General features: G+C 33.7%; 1 protein-coding gene across 1 annotated transcript in view; it reads right to left on the bottom strand.

Annotated features, from left to right (window-relative positions):
• Positions 1 to 12,960, bottom strand: part of SLC9C1 (solute carrier family 9 member C1) — an 83,597-nt gene that overhangs the window by 7,279 nt on the left and 63,358 nt on the right. Inside the window, exons 19-25 of the mRNA XM_045785216.2 lie at positions 12,626 to 12,677; positions 11,261 to 11,409; positions 8,130 to 8,255; positions 6,884 to 6,982; positions 5,993 to 6,166; positions 422 to 553; positions 101 to 286 (exon numbers count right to left, since the gene is read on the bottom strand). Coding sequence (XP_045641172.1) covers positions 101 to 286; positions 422 to 553; positions 5,993 to 6,166; positions 6,884 to 6,982; positions 8,130 to 8,255; positions 11,261 to 11,409; positions 12,626 to 12,677 — 918 coding nt within the window. The remainder of the gene's footprint in view (positions 1 to 100; positions 287 to 421; positions 554 to 5,992; positions 6,167 to 6,883; positions 6,983 to 8,129; positions 8,256 to 11,260; positions 11,410 to 12,625; positions 12,678 to 12,960) is intronic.

Raw genomic sequence — 12,960 nt, 5'->3', positions numbered from 1 at the left:
ATGCAGAAGATGGGAAGATGGAAAAGTGACAATTTTTCTAATGTTCATACATTGGACATATGGCATATTGACCAGAAGGCATGAATCAACATTTCTATACCTGATAGCATGTTATAGGAATTAAGGAAGGTGCCTTATAAACTTTTCGTAACTGACAATCTTCTATAGCTCCATGGATGAGGATGACATAAATCACAGTTTCATCATAGATATCAGTTTTGGTGTTCTTTGGTATATCTTTTACACAAACATTACAGAGTTTTAACTGCATCTTGTAGTTCCAATCCTACAAGGAAAACACAGCTTCATAGTCTACTGCTTATAAAGTTTAATATCAATTCCTAAATAGTTCATTGATAACAGTACTTTAATACAATTCCATTCAGAGAAAAGGATGAGTTTATATATAAACACCTCTTACCTCATAAGATAAACGTTCCCTCATTTTTTTGGCAGTAATAGAAAGTCCAAGTTTTAGCCACATTTTATATTCAATGTGAGGACAACATTGTTCAAAAGCTTCATACAAGTGACTTTTAGGAATAAAACATGTCTGAAAAATGGAGGATATAAATTTAATATTTCATTCTGTACAGCTATAGTTTAAGGATATAAGGTTTTTTCATTTACATATAACATTAAAGCTGAGAATTTAAATTATGTAACATTCGTGTTGTTGCCTGGACACCTAATAAAATGTGTATAGTAGTAAATATTTGTGTGATCTTATCATAAGTTAAATATTAAAATGTCACATGCTCCAATGAGACATTATTATTCTTACAGATTCTGAAAAAGTAGAAAACAACATATCAAAAATCATTGAAACTTTTAAACCAAAGATATAAATTTCTAAAAATACATTATTTTAGGGGAACACACTTTTTAGATAACAATAAAATGCCAGCGCTAACAATGAGCAGACTGTTGGCTCTCAGGAGGAAGCTGCTATGAATATACATGATGCTGTGTATGTTGGTTTTTATTGCTCATGGGTAAATACGTATGAGCGCGATTGCTGGGTAATATGGTAATTGTGTGTTTAACTTTATAAGAAACTGCCAATCTGCTTTTAAGAAGGGTTGTAACATTTTACACTGTCCTCAGCACGATGGGGATTTCAGTTGCTTCACGTCCTTGCCGATACCTGCTACTCATTATTTGTATTTTTAGCCAATGTAGTGGGTGTGTGGTGATACCACATCATGATTTGAATCTGCATTTCTCTGGGAGCTAATGATATCAAGCATCTTCTTCATGTGCTTATTGGCCATTTGTATAGTCTTTTGTGAAATGTTTGTTCAAATCCTTTGCCCAATTTCTAATTTGGTGTTTTGTCTTCTTGAGTTGTAAGAATTCTTTATAGGTTCCATTGTCAAGTAATTTTTCAGATAAAGGTATTGTGAAAAGCTCTCATGGTCTGTGGCCTGCTTTTTCCATGATCTTTGTGGTGTCTTTTTAAAAAGCAGAAGATTTTCATTTTAGTGACATTCAATTTATCAGCGTTTCCTTTTATGGCTGGTGCTTTTTGTTTCCTGGTTTAGAAATCTTTGCCTATCTCAAGATCTGTGTTTCCTTTTAGAGTTTTTATAGCTCTAATATTTATGTTTAGGTCTACCATCATTCCAAGTCAAATTTTGTGCATAATGTATGGGGCCGAGGCTCATAGCTTCCATATAGGTATTCAGGATTTTCAGGATCATTTGTTGAAAATACTATTATTGTTAAAGATCAATTGATTGTGTATATATGAACCTATTTCTGGATTCTCATCCCTGTTCCACTGATCTATATTATCTTAAGCAAATACCATTTGGTGTTGATTATAACAGATTTGTAATAGGGCTTCAGGTCAGACAGTATAGGTCATCTAACATTATTCTTTTTAAAATTTTAATTCCAGTGTAGTTAATGCACAGTGTTATATTAATTTCAGGTGTACAATATAGTGATTCAGTAATTCCATATATTACTCAGTGCTCATCAAGATAAGTGTACTTTTAATTCTCTTCACCTATTTCGTCCATCCCCCACCCCTCCCCCTCTGGTAACCATCTGTTTATTCTCTATAGTTAAGAGTCTGGTTTTGGTTTGCCTCTTTTTTTTTCCTTTGTTCATTTGTTTTGTTGCTTAAATTCCACAGGAGTGAAATCATATGGTATTATTTGTCTTTCTCTGACTTCTTTCGCTTAGCATTATACTCTCTAGATCCATCCATGTTGTTGCAAATGGCAAGATTTCATTCTTTTTTTATGGCCAAATAATATTCCATTGTGTGTGTGTGTATGTGTGTGTGTGTGTATATATATATATATATATATATATATATATATATATATATATATATATATATCACATTTTCTTTATCCATTCATCTATCGATGGAAACTTGGGCTGCTTCCATAATTTGGCTACCGTAAATAATGCTGCCATAAACATAGGGGTGCATATATCCTTTCAAATTACTATTTTCAAATTCTTTGGGTAAATACCCACTCGTGTTATTACTGAAACTTAAGGTAGTTCTATTCTTAACTTTTTGAGGAACCTCCACTCAGTCTTCCACAGTGGCTGTACCAGTTTACCTTCCTGTCAATAGTGCATGAGGTTTCCTTTTTCTCCACATCCTTGCCAGCACTTGTTTCTTGAGTTTTTGATTTTAGCCATTCTGACAGATGTGAGGTGGTATCTTATTGTGGTTTTGATTTGCATTTCCCTGATGACAAGTGATGATGAGCATCTTTTCATGTGTCTGTTGGCCATTTGTTTGTCTTTTTTGGAAATATGTCTGTTTATGTCTTTGGCCCATTTTTTAATTGGATTATTATTGTTATTATTTTTTGGTGTTGAGTTGTATACGTTCTTTATATATTTTGGATACTAATCTTTTATCAAATATGTCATTTGCTAATGTCTTCTCCCATTCGCTAGGTTATCTATTAGTTTTGTTGGTTGTTTCCTTTGCCATGCAGCTTTTTATTTTGATATAGTCCCAATAGTTTATTTTTGTTTTTGTTTCCCTTGCCTCAGGAGACATAATTAGAAAGATGTTGTTATGGCCGATGTCAGAGAAATTACCACCTGTTCTCTATTCCAGGATTTTCATTTTTTATTCTTTTTTTTTTTTTTTTTTTTAGGTAAGCTCTATGCACAATGTGGGGTTTGAACTCATGGTCCCAAGATCAAGAGTCACATGCTCTTCTGACTAAGCCAGCCAAACACCCCTAGTCTAGGATTTTTATAGTTACAGGTCTCCTGTTTAAGTCCTTAATCCATTTTGAGTTTATTTTTGTGTATGGTATAAAAAAGTAGTTCACTTTCACTTCTTTAACTGCCCTGTTTTCCCAACATCATTTGTTGACGAGACTTTTTCCCATTGCATATTCTTGCTTCCTTTGTTGAAGATTAATTAGCCATATAATTGTGGGTTTATTTCTGGATTTTCTATTCTGTTCCATTGATTTATGTTTCTATTTATGTGCCATATTGTTTTGATTACTACAGCTTTGTAATATAATGTGAAATCTGGAATTGTGATACTTACAGCTTTGTTTTTCTTTTTCAAGATTGCTTTGGCTATCTGGGGTCTTTTGTGGTTCCATACATATTTTAAGATTGTTTGCTCTAGTTCTGTGAAAAATGATGTTGGTATTTTGATAGGGATGACATTACATCTGTAGATTACTTTGGGTAGTACAGATACTTTTAACAATGTTTGTTTTTCCAACCTATGAGCATGGGACATCTTAAATTCTTTCATCAAGATTTTATAGTTTTCAGAGTACAGATCTTTCATCTCCTTGGTTAAGATTATTCCTAGGTATTTTATTATTTGTGGTGCAACTGAAAGTGGGATTGCTTTCTTAATTTCTTTCTGCTTTATTAGTGTATAGAGATGCGATGGATTTCTATACATTGATCTTTTATCCTGCAGTCTTACTGAATTCATTTATCAGTTCTAGTATTTTTTTTTTTTGGTGGTCTTTAGGGTTTTCTATATATAGTAACATGTCAAAGAGTGAAAGTTTTACTTCTTCCTTACCAACTTAGATGAGTTTTATTTCTTTTTCTTGTCCAATTGCCATGGGTAAGACTTGCAGTACTATATTGAATAAAAACAGTGAGTGTGGACATTCTTGTCTTGTTCCTGACCTTAGGGGAAAAGCTCTCAGCTTTTCACCATTATGTAGGGGGTTAGCTGTGGGTTTTTTACATACGGCCTTTATTTTGTTGAGGCATGTGCCCTCTAAACCTTCTTTGTTGAGGGTTTTTATCACGAATGGATGTTGTACTTTGTCAAATGCTTTTTCTGCATCTATTGAAATGAACATATGGTTCTTATCCTTTCTCTTATTGACGTGATGTGTCACATTGATTGATTTGCAAATCTGGACCACCCTTGTATCCTGGGAATAAATGGCATTCGATAGTGGTGAATGATTTTTTTAAAATTTTTTATTATATTATGTTAGTGAATGATTTTTTAAAAATGTATTGTTGGATTCAGTTTGCTAATATATTGTTGAGGATTTTTGCATCTGTGGATAGGTATCTTGATGTTCGTCAGAGGTATTGGCCTATAGGTCTCTTTTTTGTAGTGTCTTTATCTGGTTTTGGTATCAGGGTAATGCTGACCTCAGAGAATGATTTGGAAGCTTTCCTTCCTCTCTGAGTTTTGGAATAGTTTGAGAAGAATAGGTATAACCTCTTCTTTAAATGTCAGGTTGAATTCACCTGTGAAGCTGTCTGGTCCTGGAATTCTGTTTGTTGGAGTTTTTTGATTGCTTGTTCAATTTCATTGCTGGTAATTGGTCTGTTCAAATTTTCTATTTCTTACTGATTCAGTTTTGGGAGGTTATATGTTTCTAGGAATTTGTCCATTTCTGCTAGGTTGGCCAATTGGTTGGCATATAATTTTTCATAATATTTTTAATAATCTTTTGTATTTCTGTGGTGTCAGTTATTTCTCCTCTTTCATTTCTGATTTTGTTTATTTGAATCCTCTCTCTCTCTTTCTCTCTCTCTCTTCTTTTTATGAATTTGGGTAAAGGTTTATCAATTTTGTTGATCTTTTCAAAGAACCAGCTTTGCAGCATCATATCCAGAGGTACAACCAATAGTTGTCCAACTTTTACTGATGCTACAATTGTTTTTTAGGTGGTGCCAGCCTGGTCCTTTCATTATAGTTTCCCATTAACATTGCACACAGTAGTTTTAGCATCAATTGATGGCTGTTGTCTAGATCCATTATTTCATTGAGATGGCAAAATGAAGATATTCTAATTCCCTGTTTCTTCATTTGTTAGATGGAATTCTGTATAGAAGAATATTTCTTCATCTTTTTTTTTTTTTCTTTTTGGTTACCTTGAAAGAGTTCGTAGAGGAAAGGTGGGATAAATGTTGAATTTTTTCTATTTTAAAAAAAATCCATTTTTAGAGTAGTAAGTTAATATCCCAACAAACTTATTGGAAATTAAACACATTTTGGTATCATCATCAACTTATGGATTTTTATATATTATGGGATTCAATTGTTTGCAGTCATTGTTCTTTTTGAGTTTAAATTAGGCCAGTGATAGCCCCTGTTGCTTTGAGAATTTTGTCCTCATTGTGTCTGGGGAAACTTCCATCTACTTTGCTCAACTTTTTTATTAATAGATATTAGTTCTCTGACTTTTTCCCTTTCTTACCCCCCAAATTATGGTATCGATAGCTAAAATATGTCCTCTAATTTCCCCATGAAAGACCTCATTTAATCAGTTTTTCTGGTTAAATCTTACAATATGGTAGGTTAACTTTTGCAAGCCATTTTGCCAGGACAGTATACTGGATAAGTATAATTTGGTAACAAGTTTTATTCCTTTACCATTCCTATTTTTTAAAAAAATTATCACTAGACTGTAAACATATGCTAAGTACAGAAATAACCTTAAATTCAATACTAGATATTTAATAAAATACAGCAATAGGGCATAAGGTGATGTTTTCTGACCTCCACTACAGTTTTGCAGGTAGCAGAACACATCATGGGTTCATTAGTTAAACAGTTTAGCTCTCCTATTATTTCCCCAGCGATCACAAAGTCTGTGTAAATTAGCTGATAATCTTTCTCCTCTGACTCCCAGAGCATTTGGTCACTTTCAAAACCAGGTTTTGATCTTTGAAGCTGTTTAGGAATGAAGAAAGAAAGAAAAAAAAAGTCAGTTAATTACCAAAACGCTCTGATTTTTTACTTTTTTTCCTTTGGTTTTAGCAATTTTAATATGTAGATATTGTTTTGAGGATACTTCTTACTTGTACCTTTTAAAACAAATTTATTAAATTAGCAAAAGCATTCCTAGATACCGCAATCTTTCTGATTCCTTCTACTCAGCCAACCTATACCTGCCTTAGAATGGCTAAATGCCCAATTCAGATAAACATAAGATGAAAACAAATTATAATATTCCATCTTAAAGATGATCCTTTAGATGGTTTCTTTTTTTTTTTTTTAAGATTTTATTTATTTATTTGACAGAGACAGCCAGCGAGAGAGGGAACACAAGCAGAGGGAGTGGGAGAGGAAGAAGCAGGTTCCCAGTGGAGGAACCCGATGTGGGGCTCGATCCCAGAAAGCTGGGATCACACCCTGAGCCGAAGGCAGACGCTTAACGACTGCACCACCCAGGCGCCCCCTTTAGATGGTTTCTTGTTATCTCTGGGAAAGTAATGATTAAAAGGTGATAAGTAATGTTAACTACTGTGTTTGAACAAGAAAATTGGATGGTAGCTCTTGTCCTAAAAGAGGAACAATGCAGTTCTTAACATGGACAACTATGAATTCTCAATTTTATAGAATTTTAACTAATGTTCACAAGTCCATTTATGAATAACTCTGACTTACCTTTACCATACCTGATATTATTATATAAATTCCTTTGGGTTCATCACCTTCTTCAAATATATCATTTCCACAATCAAATGTTACAACTCTGGCTCTTTCCTTAAAAATATCACCAAATATATAAGATATAAACACTATATTAGCAGTGGTTGGGGATGTTGAAGTTTACATCTTAATAAAAGTTTTTACACTTTAAAATATCACTCAGTAAGATCTGACTTACTGTGTTAGTAATAAATTTGTAAGAGAAAATAGGAATTATGAATATAAAAGAGAAGAAAGTGGATATTCAAAGACCTCTGTAACTTCAGATACATGGATTAGAAAAGAAGTAATCTAATACAGGAGTAAGAATGTAATGGTAAGATAAAAAAATACCTCATCTGGATGAAAAATAATCAGAACAGATGTGGACTAATGGCATATATACATCTCATACATAGTTATGCTGTAAACAGCTGATGAAGTAAATAAAAAACTCATTCATTCAAAATAATTTAAGCATATAAAAATATACACCTGCTCCTTTGGCACCGAGTAGATATAAAAAAAGAATGTTATTAGAACAAGTTAGACCTATTTAATTGTTTATTCTACAAACACTCTTTGAGCATCTTCTACATAATATGCAAAATGCCAGGGGCTGGGTATTCAAAATATGGATGAGCTGAAGGATATAGTGCAGAAGAGAAATACAAAGGTAGTTGTAATGCAATGTACTTAATGCTATCATGAAACTGTATAATGGATACAATGGCGACACTTTTGTTCCTCCAAACTCAGGATGGACCACAGGATGGTCTTCTACTGGTGGGGTGTTTGCCCCCAAAGCCTACTTTTCTGAATTACCTTTGGTAGGGATGTTTCCAGGATCTTTCCTGAGAAGCAAGATTTGGAAAGAAAAAAAAAAAAGTAAAAATAAAGGGCATTTCAAGAAAAGTAAACAGCACCCCCAGAGGCATGGAATTAGAAAACAGTGTAAAGGGTTTGGGGTACCATGTAAGGTTGAGTATAAATAGAGTATGAGGTATATGATGAATGGGCAACAGAAGATGATGATGGAAAGATAGAAAGGAGGCAGACTGGGGAAGGATTTTGCAGGTCCCTTAACAGGATTTTGATTTTATCCCATAGGCAATAAAAGACATTTAAAGTTTTAAGCTGGAGAGTATCACAGTCGTCATTAAAAAAAAAAATCATTTGTTGGTACATTTTAGATGGTATTACCAGAAAATAAAAATATTACCTGAATGAAACTTATATGGTCTTTGTCTTTATCTAGCCATGGAATATGGTAGAGTGCTTCTTCAACAGTAAGGGGCTTGATTACAGGTTGAAAATCAAGTATCTCTCTTTTTTTGGCCATTATTAACTAAAACCACAAAATTTAAGAAACAAGATGAACAAAACTGGTGTTCACAGAATATTTAAGAAATTATGGCTTTGGACTATTTCCTTTACTTGCTCTTCTGAGATTTTTGTTCTGTGGAAACCTTCAACTTCTCCCCACTGATAGCATTTTTCTGTTATTATCATTCTGAAGTCACAGATTAAACATTTAAAAGTAAACTTCTTTTTACTGAATTATAGCAGAAAAACAAAAAATGCACAGATTATTAATGTCCGTTCAAAGAACATTTACAACGTGAAAAGATCTGGGTAACCAGCACGCAGATTAAGAAATAAAACATTTACTGCACCTAAAATCCTCTCTTATATTCCCTTCTAGTCATTTCTTCTATCTAAAGATGACCTCTCTTCTATCATCAGAGTTTAGCTTTGGTTTTGAGATTTATCTGCATGAAATCGATGAGTATATATTTGTTTGTGTCTGGTTTCATTTGCTCAATAGTATGTTTCTGAGATTCATCTCTAATATTGCAGGGAGCAAAAGTTCACTCCTGTAGTTTTCATTGTTGTAGAGGATTGTGTTGTATGAATATACCACAGTTTTGTCTACTATTGATCAACATTTGGGGTGTGCCAGTTTTGGCCTTTTGTAATGCTGCTTATTTGTTTGCTGTACATATGTATACATTTCTGTGGATATATGCTTCTTTAATCTAATCACTGTGTCGTATGTGTAAGAGGCATATAAAGGTAGATTGTGCCTAACCAATTCCAAATTTAGTAGATTCTACCTAACAATTCCAAAGAGATTGCATTAATTTACACCCTTACTCTAATGTTCCAGTTGTTCCACATCATTGCCTGAAGTTAGTATTGTCAGCTAAAAAAAAAATCAAGTATTCTGATGGTTGTGTATTGGTATTTCATTTGACTTTAATTTGTATTAAGCTTATGACAATGAAATTTAGTACCTTTTGCTATGTATTATTCATTTGAATATCCTCTGTTGTAAGGTGTCTACTCAATCACTGTAAGGTGATGACCCCTTTTAGTATTTCTTTCAGGGTAGATCTAGTGGTAATAAACACCCTCCACTTTTGTTTATCTGGGAATATCTTAATTTCTTTCTCATTTCTGCAGGACAGTTTTTCAGGATCTAGGATTTTTGGTAGGTAGATTTTTTTTTCTCTTTTAGCACTTTGAATGTATCAGTTCACTTCCTTCTGGTCTCCAAAGTATCTGATGAGAAATCTGATAATACTCTATTGAGGATTGCTTATATGGGATGAGTTGCTTCTCTATTGCTGATTTCAAAATTTTCTTTTTGTCTTTTAACAGTTTGATTATAATGTGCCTTGGTGTGGGTCTCTTTCAGGTCATCCTACTTGGAATTTATTGAACTTCTTGGATGTTAATATTTATGTTCTTCATCTAAGTTGGGAAGTTTTTAGCTATTATTTCTTCAAATAGTCTCTCTCTCTCTCTCTCCTCCTTGTGGAATTCTCACAGTGCATATGTTGGTCCCCTTGATTGGATCTCATGGGTCCCTTCATTTTGTTCACTTTTCTTCAATCTTTTTGTTTGTTTTTCAAATAGATAATTTCCATTGTTTTATCTTTAGGTGACTGATCTACCTGCTCAAATATGCCTTTCAGTTCTTGCCACATGCATGTTATATATTTATGTTAGGTTCACACTTAAGGATTTAGAGTTTTTAATCAATACTGTGAACAGAATATTTTTCTACATTTTCTTTAGTTGGGGAAGAATTTTGAACATTGATTTATTTTTGAATACTCTGATTTATCTTATTAATCCTACAGATTTTAATTTATTTTCTTAGGATCTTAAATTAAACAATCAACATATAATAACGTTTTTCCTCTTTCCAAAAATTTTATCTCTCAATTTCCTTTCTTTATTTCCTTGACTTGGCTAAGACTTCCAGCACAGCATTCAATATTTAGGTGGCACTGTACATTCTTCTTTCGTTTCTGACTTTAATTGGAATACTTATAAATGTTTTGACATCTAATAGAATGTTTCTTTTAAAATTTTAATAGAGGGGCGCCTGGGTAGTGCAGTAGTTAAGCGTCTGCCTTCGGCTCAGGGTGTGATCCTGGCGTTCTGGGATCGAGCCCCATATCAGGCTCCTCCACTGGGAGCCTGCTTCTTCCTCTCCCACTCCCCCTGCTTGTGTTCCCTCTCTCGCTGGCTGTCTCTCTGTCAAATAAATAAATAAAATCTTTAAAAAATAAAATAAAATTTTAATAGAAACTCTTTATTCAGTTAAGGATGCTACTTCTCTTATTAGCCTTGTAAGATTTTTAAAAATCTTTTGAATAATAAATTTTGTCAATTTTCTTTCTTTTTTAATCTCTTAATAAGTTATATAGCTATTTTGGGAGCTAAAACATTCTTAATCATAGTATACTAAACTTTTAATATACTACCAGATTCAATTAGATATCGTTTTGTTTAAAAGTTTTGTATATGTATTCACAAGCATAATAGCTTTTGGGGTTTTTTCTTATACTAGTCCCAATTTGGAGAGTAAATTTTGTACTTACAGAAGTAGTTGGGGCCCTCTATTTTTTTTATATGTCATGGTACCATTTAAATAACTTAGAGAAAGGAAATGTAGTGAATTTTTACCCTATAATGGAATGTTCTTATAAATCATGGGATTCTATGGGAAAAGTTGTTTCAGTGGCACAGACAATTCCTAGAAAAATACTGATATCCACTGTAGCCTAGGATGAGAAATAATTTCATCATACCATTGCTTTGGGAACAAAGCATAGAAAGAGATGGTCCCTCTCTGTGGCGAGAAAGGGAAAGAGAAATTGAGCATTGGAGCTCAGAAAGGAAATGCTCTATGGTAGGTGCTTTTCTTTAGACAATTATTTTAAGTTAGATATTCATATCTCAGAGATGGCCTATATTGGAAAATCAAAAGTAGGTTTGAAGATCATGAATGACTATATATCAAGTAAGTATGTTTTCTTTAAAAATATGCTACCTTACCTTATTAATTTCAGAACCTTCAATTTTATGAATAATTCCTTTTGACCTAAAAACCTTAACAATTTCTCTAGCCAGATTGAGCATGACATTAATCTCTTCCTTTGTTTTCATAGTAACAGCGATTTCTGGGTGATCATACTCTAAGTAGCCTGAAAAATAATATTTTCAGATAAAGTAAAAACATTATTTAACTATTTCATGTGGACAATACAACCCTCAACACAGAGAAATGTATCTCTCCCTGATAAGGCCTCTGCTATCAATCCTAATTCACCAGTTGTTGCAGAGTTCTGCTTGCCTTTTCTTGTCAGCTTATACCTAAACCCATGAGGAAGGACAGACCGCCCTAGTCCTAGGATTAACAATTATACTGATACACCTGCATGGGACACTGAGAGGCTCTTCTGGGCTCTAGGTCTGGAGTTTATGTCCTACTTTTCTATTCTGTTTGAATTAGGATTTTGGACTACAAACTGTGCACTTAGATATGGCTTCTGATGAAGTCCTCTCATTCATCTTGGGTCATCGTCCACCCAACATTCCTGTGCATCTCGATGACTCATCCATCTATGCTCTTCTGCCTGTCTTATCTGGATTCCTGAATGCCCACGAGGGTTGCATTCACTTAGATTCTCCATTTCGGCTTTTCCTTTGTGATGGCTCCTTGTCTGGCTTGACAACTATCTGCCATGCAAAATCTCTAAAGTCTTGTTCAATTTTCAGACTTGCTGTGCCCTTTTGCTGCCCACCACCTGGTGCCAAACCCCCTTGTTCTCCTTCCACATGAACACTATACTATAGGAGTGTGTCTGTTCCACTCCCGGATTTATCCTGTACTAGGATCATGAGTTGGTATGACTCAGAGAATAAGCTGTTGTCATGTTTAGGCATAGAAGCTGCCAGTGGTCATATCAGAGATCTGTGAGATTCTCTTCTGATTTCAACTTATAAGTCCTAAATCCTCAGATGGTAGCTCTGTGGCAAGTGAAGGGAAAAAAAAACCACAACTTTTTTCCTTGTATTGCTCAGGAAGGTATGTGTACTTTTGGTTTGGAAGAAAATAGAATTTATAAGGTGATAATACCATGTATTATAGCACATGCAGTGCTAATGTGTTTCCTTTAAAGAGAAATTAAAAGGTCTTCATTGCGGTATAAGGCAGGAAGAACAAGTGTGGAGAGGTAATAATACACTAAACCCATCCAAACCAAAGATATGATCATATCGATTGTTGAAGTTATATGCTTTATTATTAGTAATAAATAGGTTTCCTCAAAGATCAGTTTAGTCATGAAAATAATTGCCTCTTTGAAGTCATGATAATAAGAGACAGTTGTGCTTAATCTTTAGGGCAAGAGTACATACCCAGCTCTTTCATAGCATGTCCTGTATTCTTCATTATCCTCCTTAATAACATCTACAAAATAAAAGAAGAGTTACCCCCACTGGAACACAAGCTGTTATAAAAGAAATTTACATTTGCAACTGATGGATTTTTTTTTACCTAACTAATAACTTTAAAGAAAAAATATGATGGGGAGTTTTTCAGGGATTAGAATTGAATTCTGTGCAATAAATTTTATTTTGCTCCAGCAAATTGGTGGAGAGAATAAAAAGTGGCATTACCAAGTTGATTCTGAGAAGCCTGAAGGCAAGTCATATTTTTTTTTCCTTAGAGTAACTTGCTTTAGGATACTATT

The sequence above is a fragment of the Ursus americanus genome, chromosome 4 (genome assembly GCF_024610735.1).
Source record: "Ursus americanus isolate L20-20 chromosome 4, mUrsAme1.1.p, whole genome shotgun sequence".
Classification (NCBI taxonomy): Eukaryota; Metazoa; Chordata; class Mammalia; order Carnivora; family Ursidae; genus Ursus; species Ursus americanus.
Note: the sequence above shows the minus strand (reverse complement) of the source record. Positions and strands in the feature narration are given on the sequence as shown.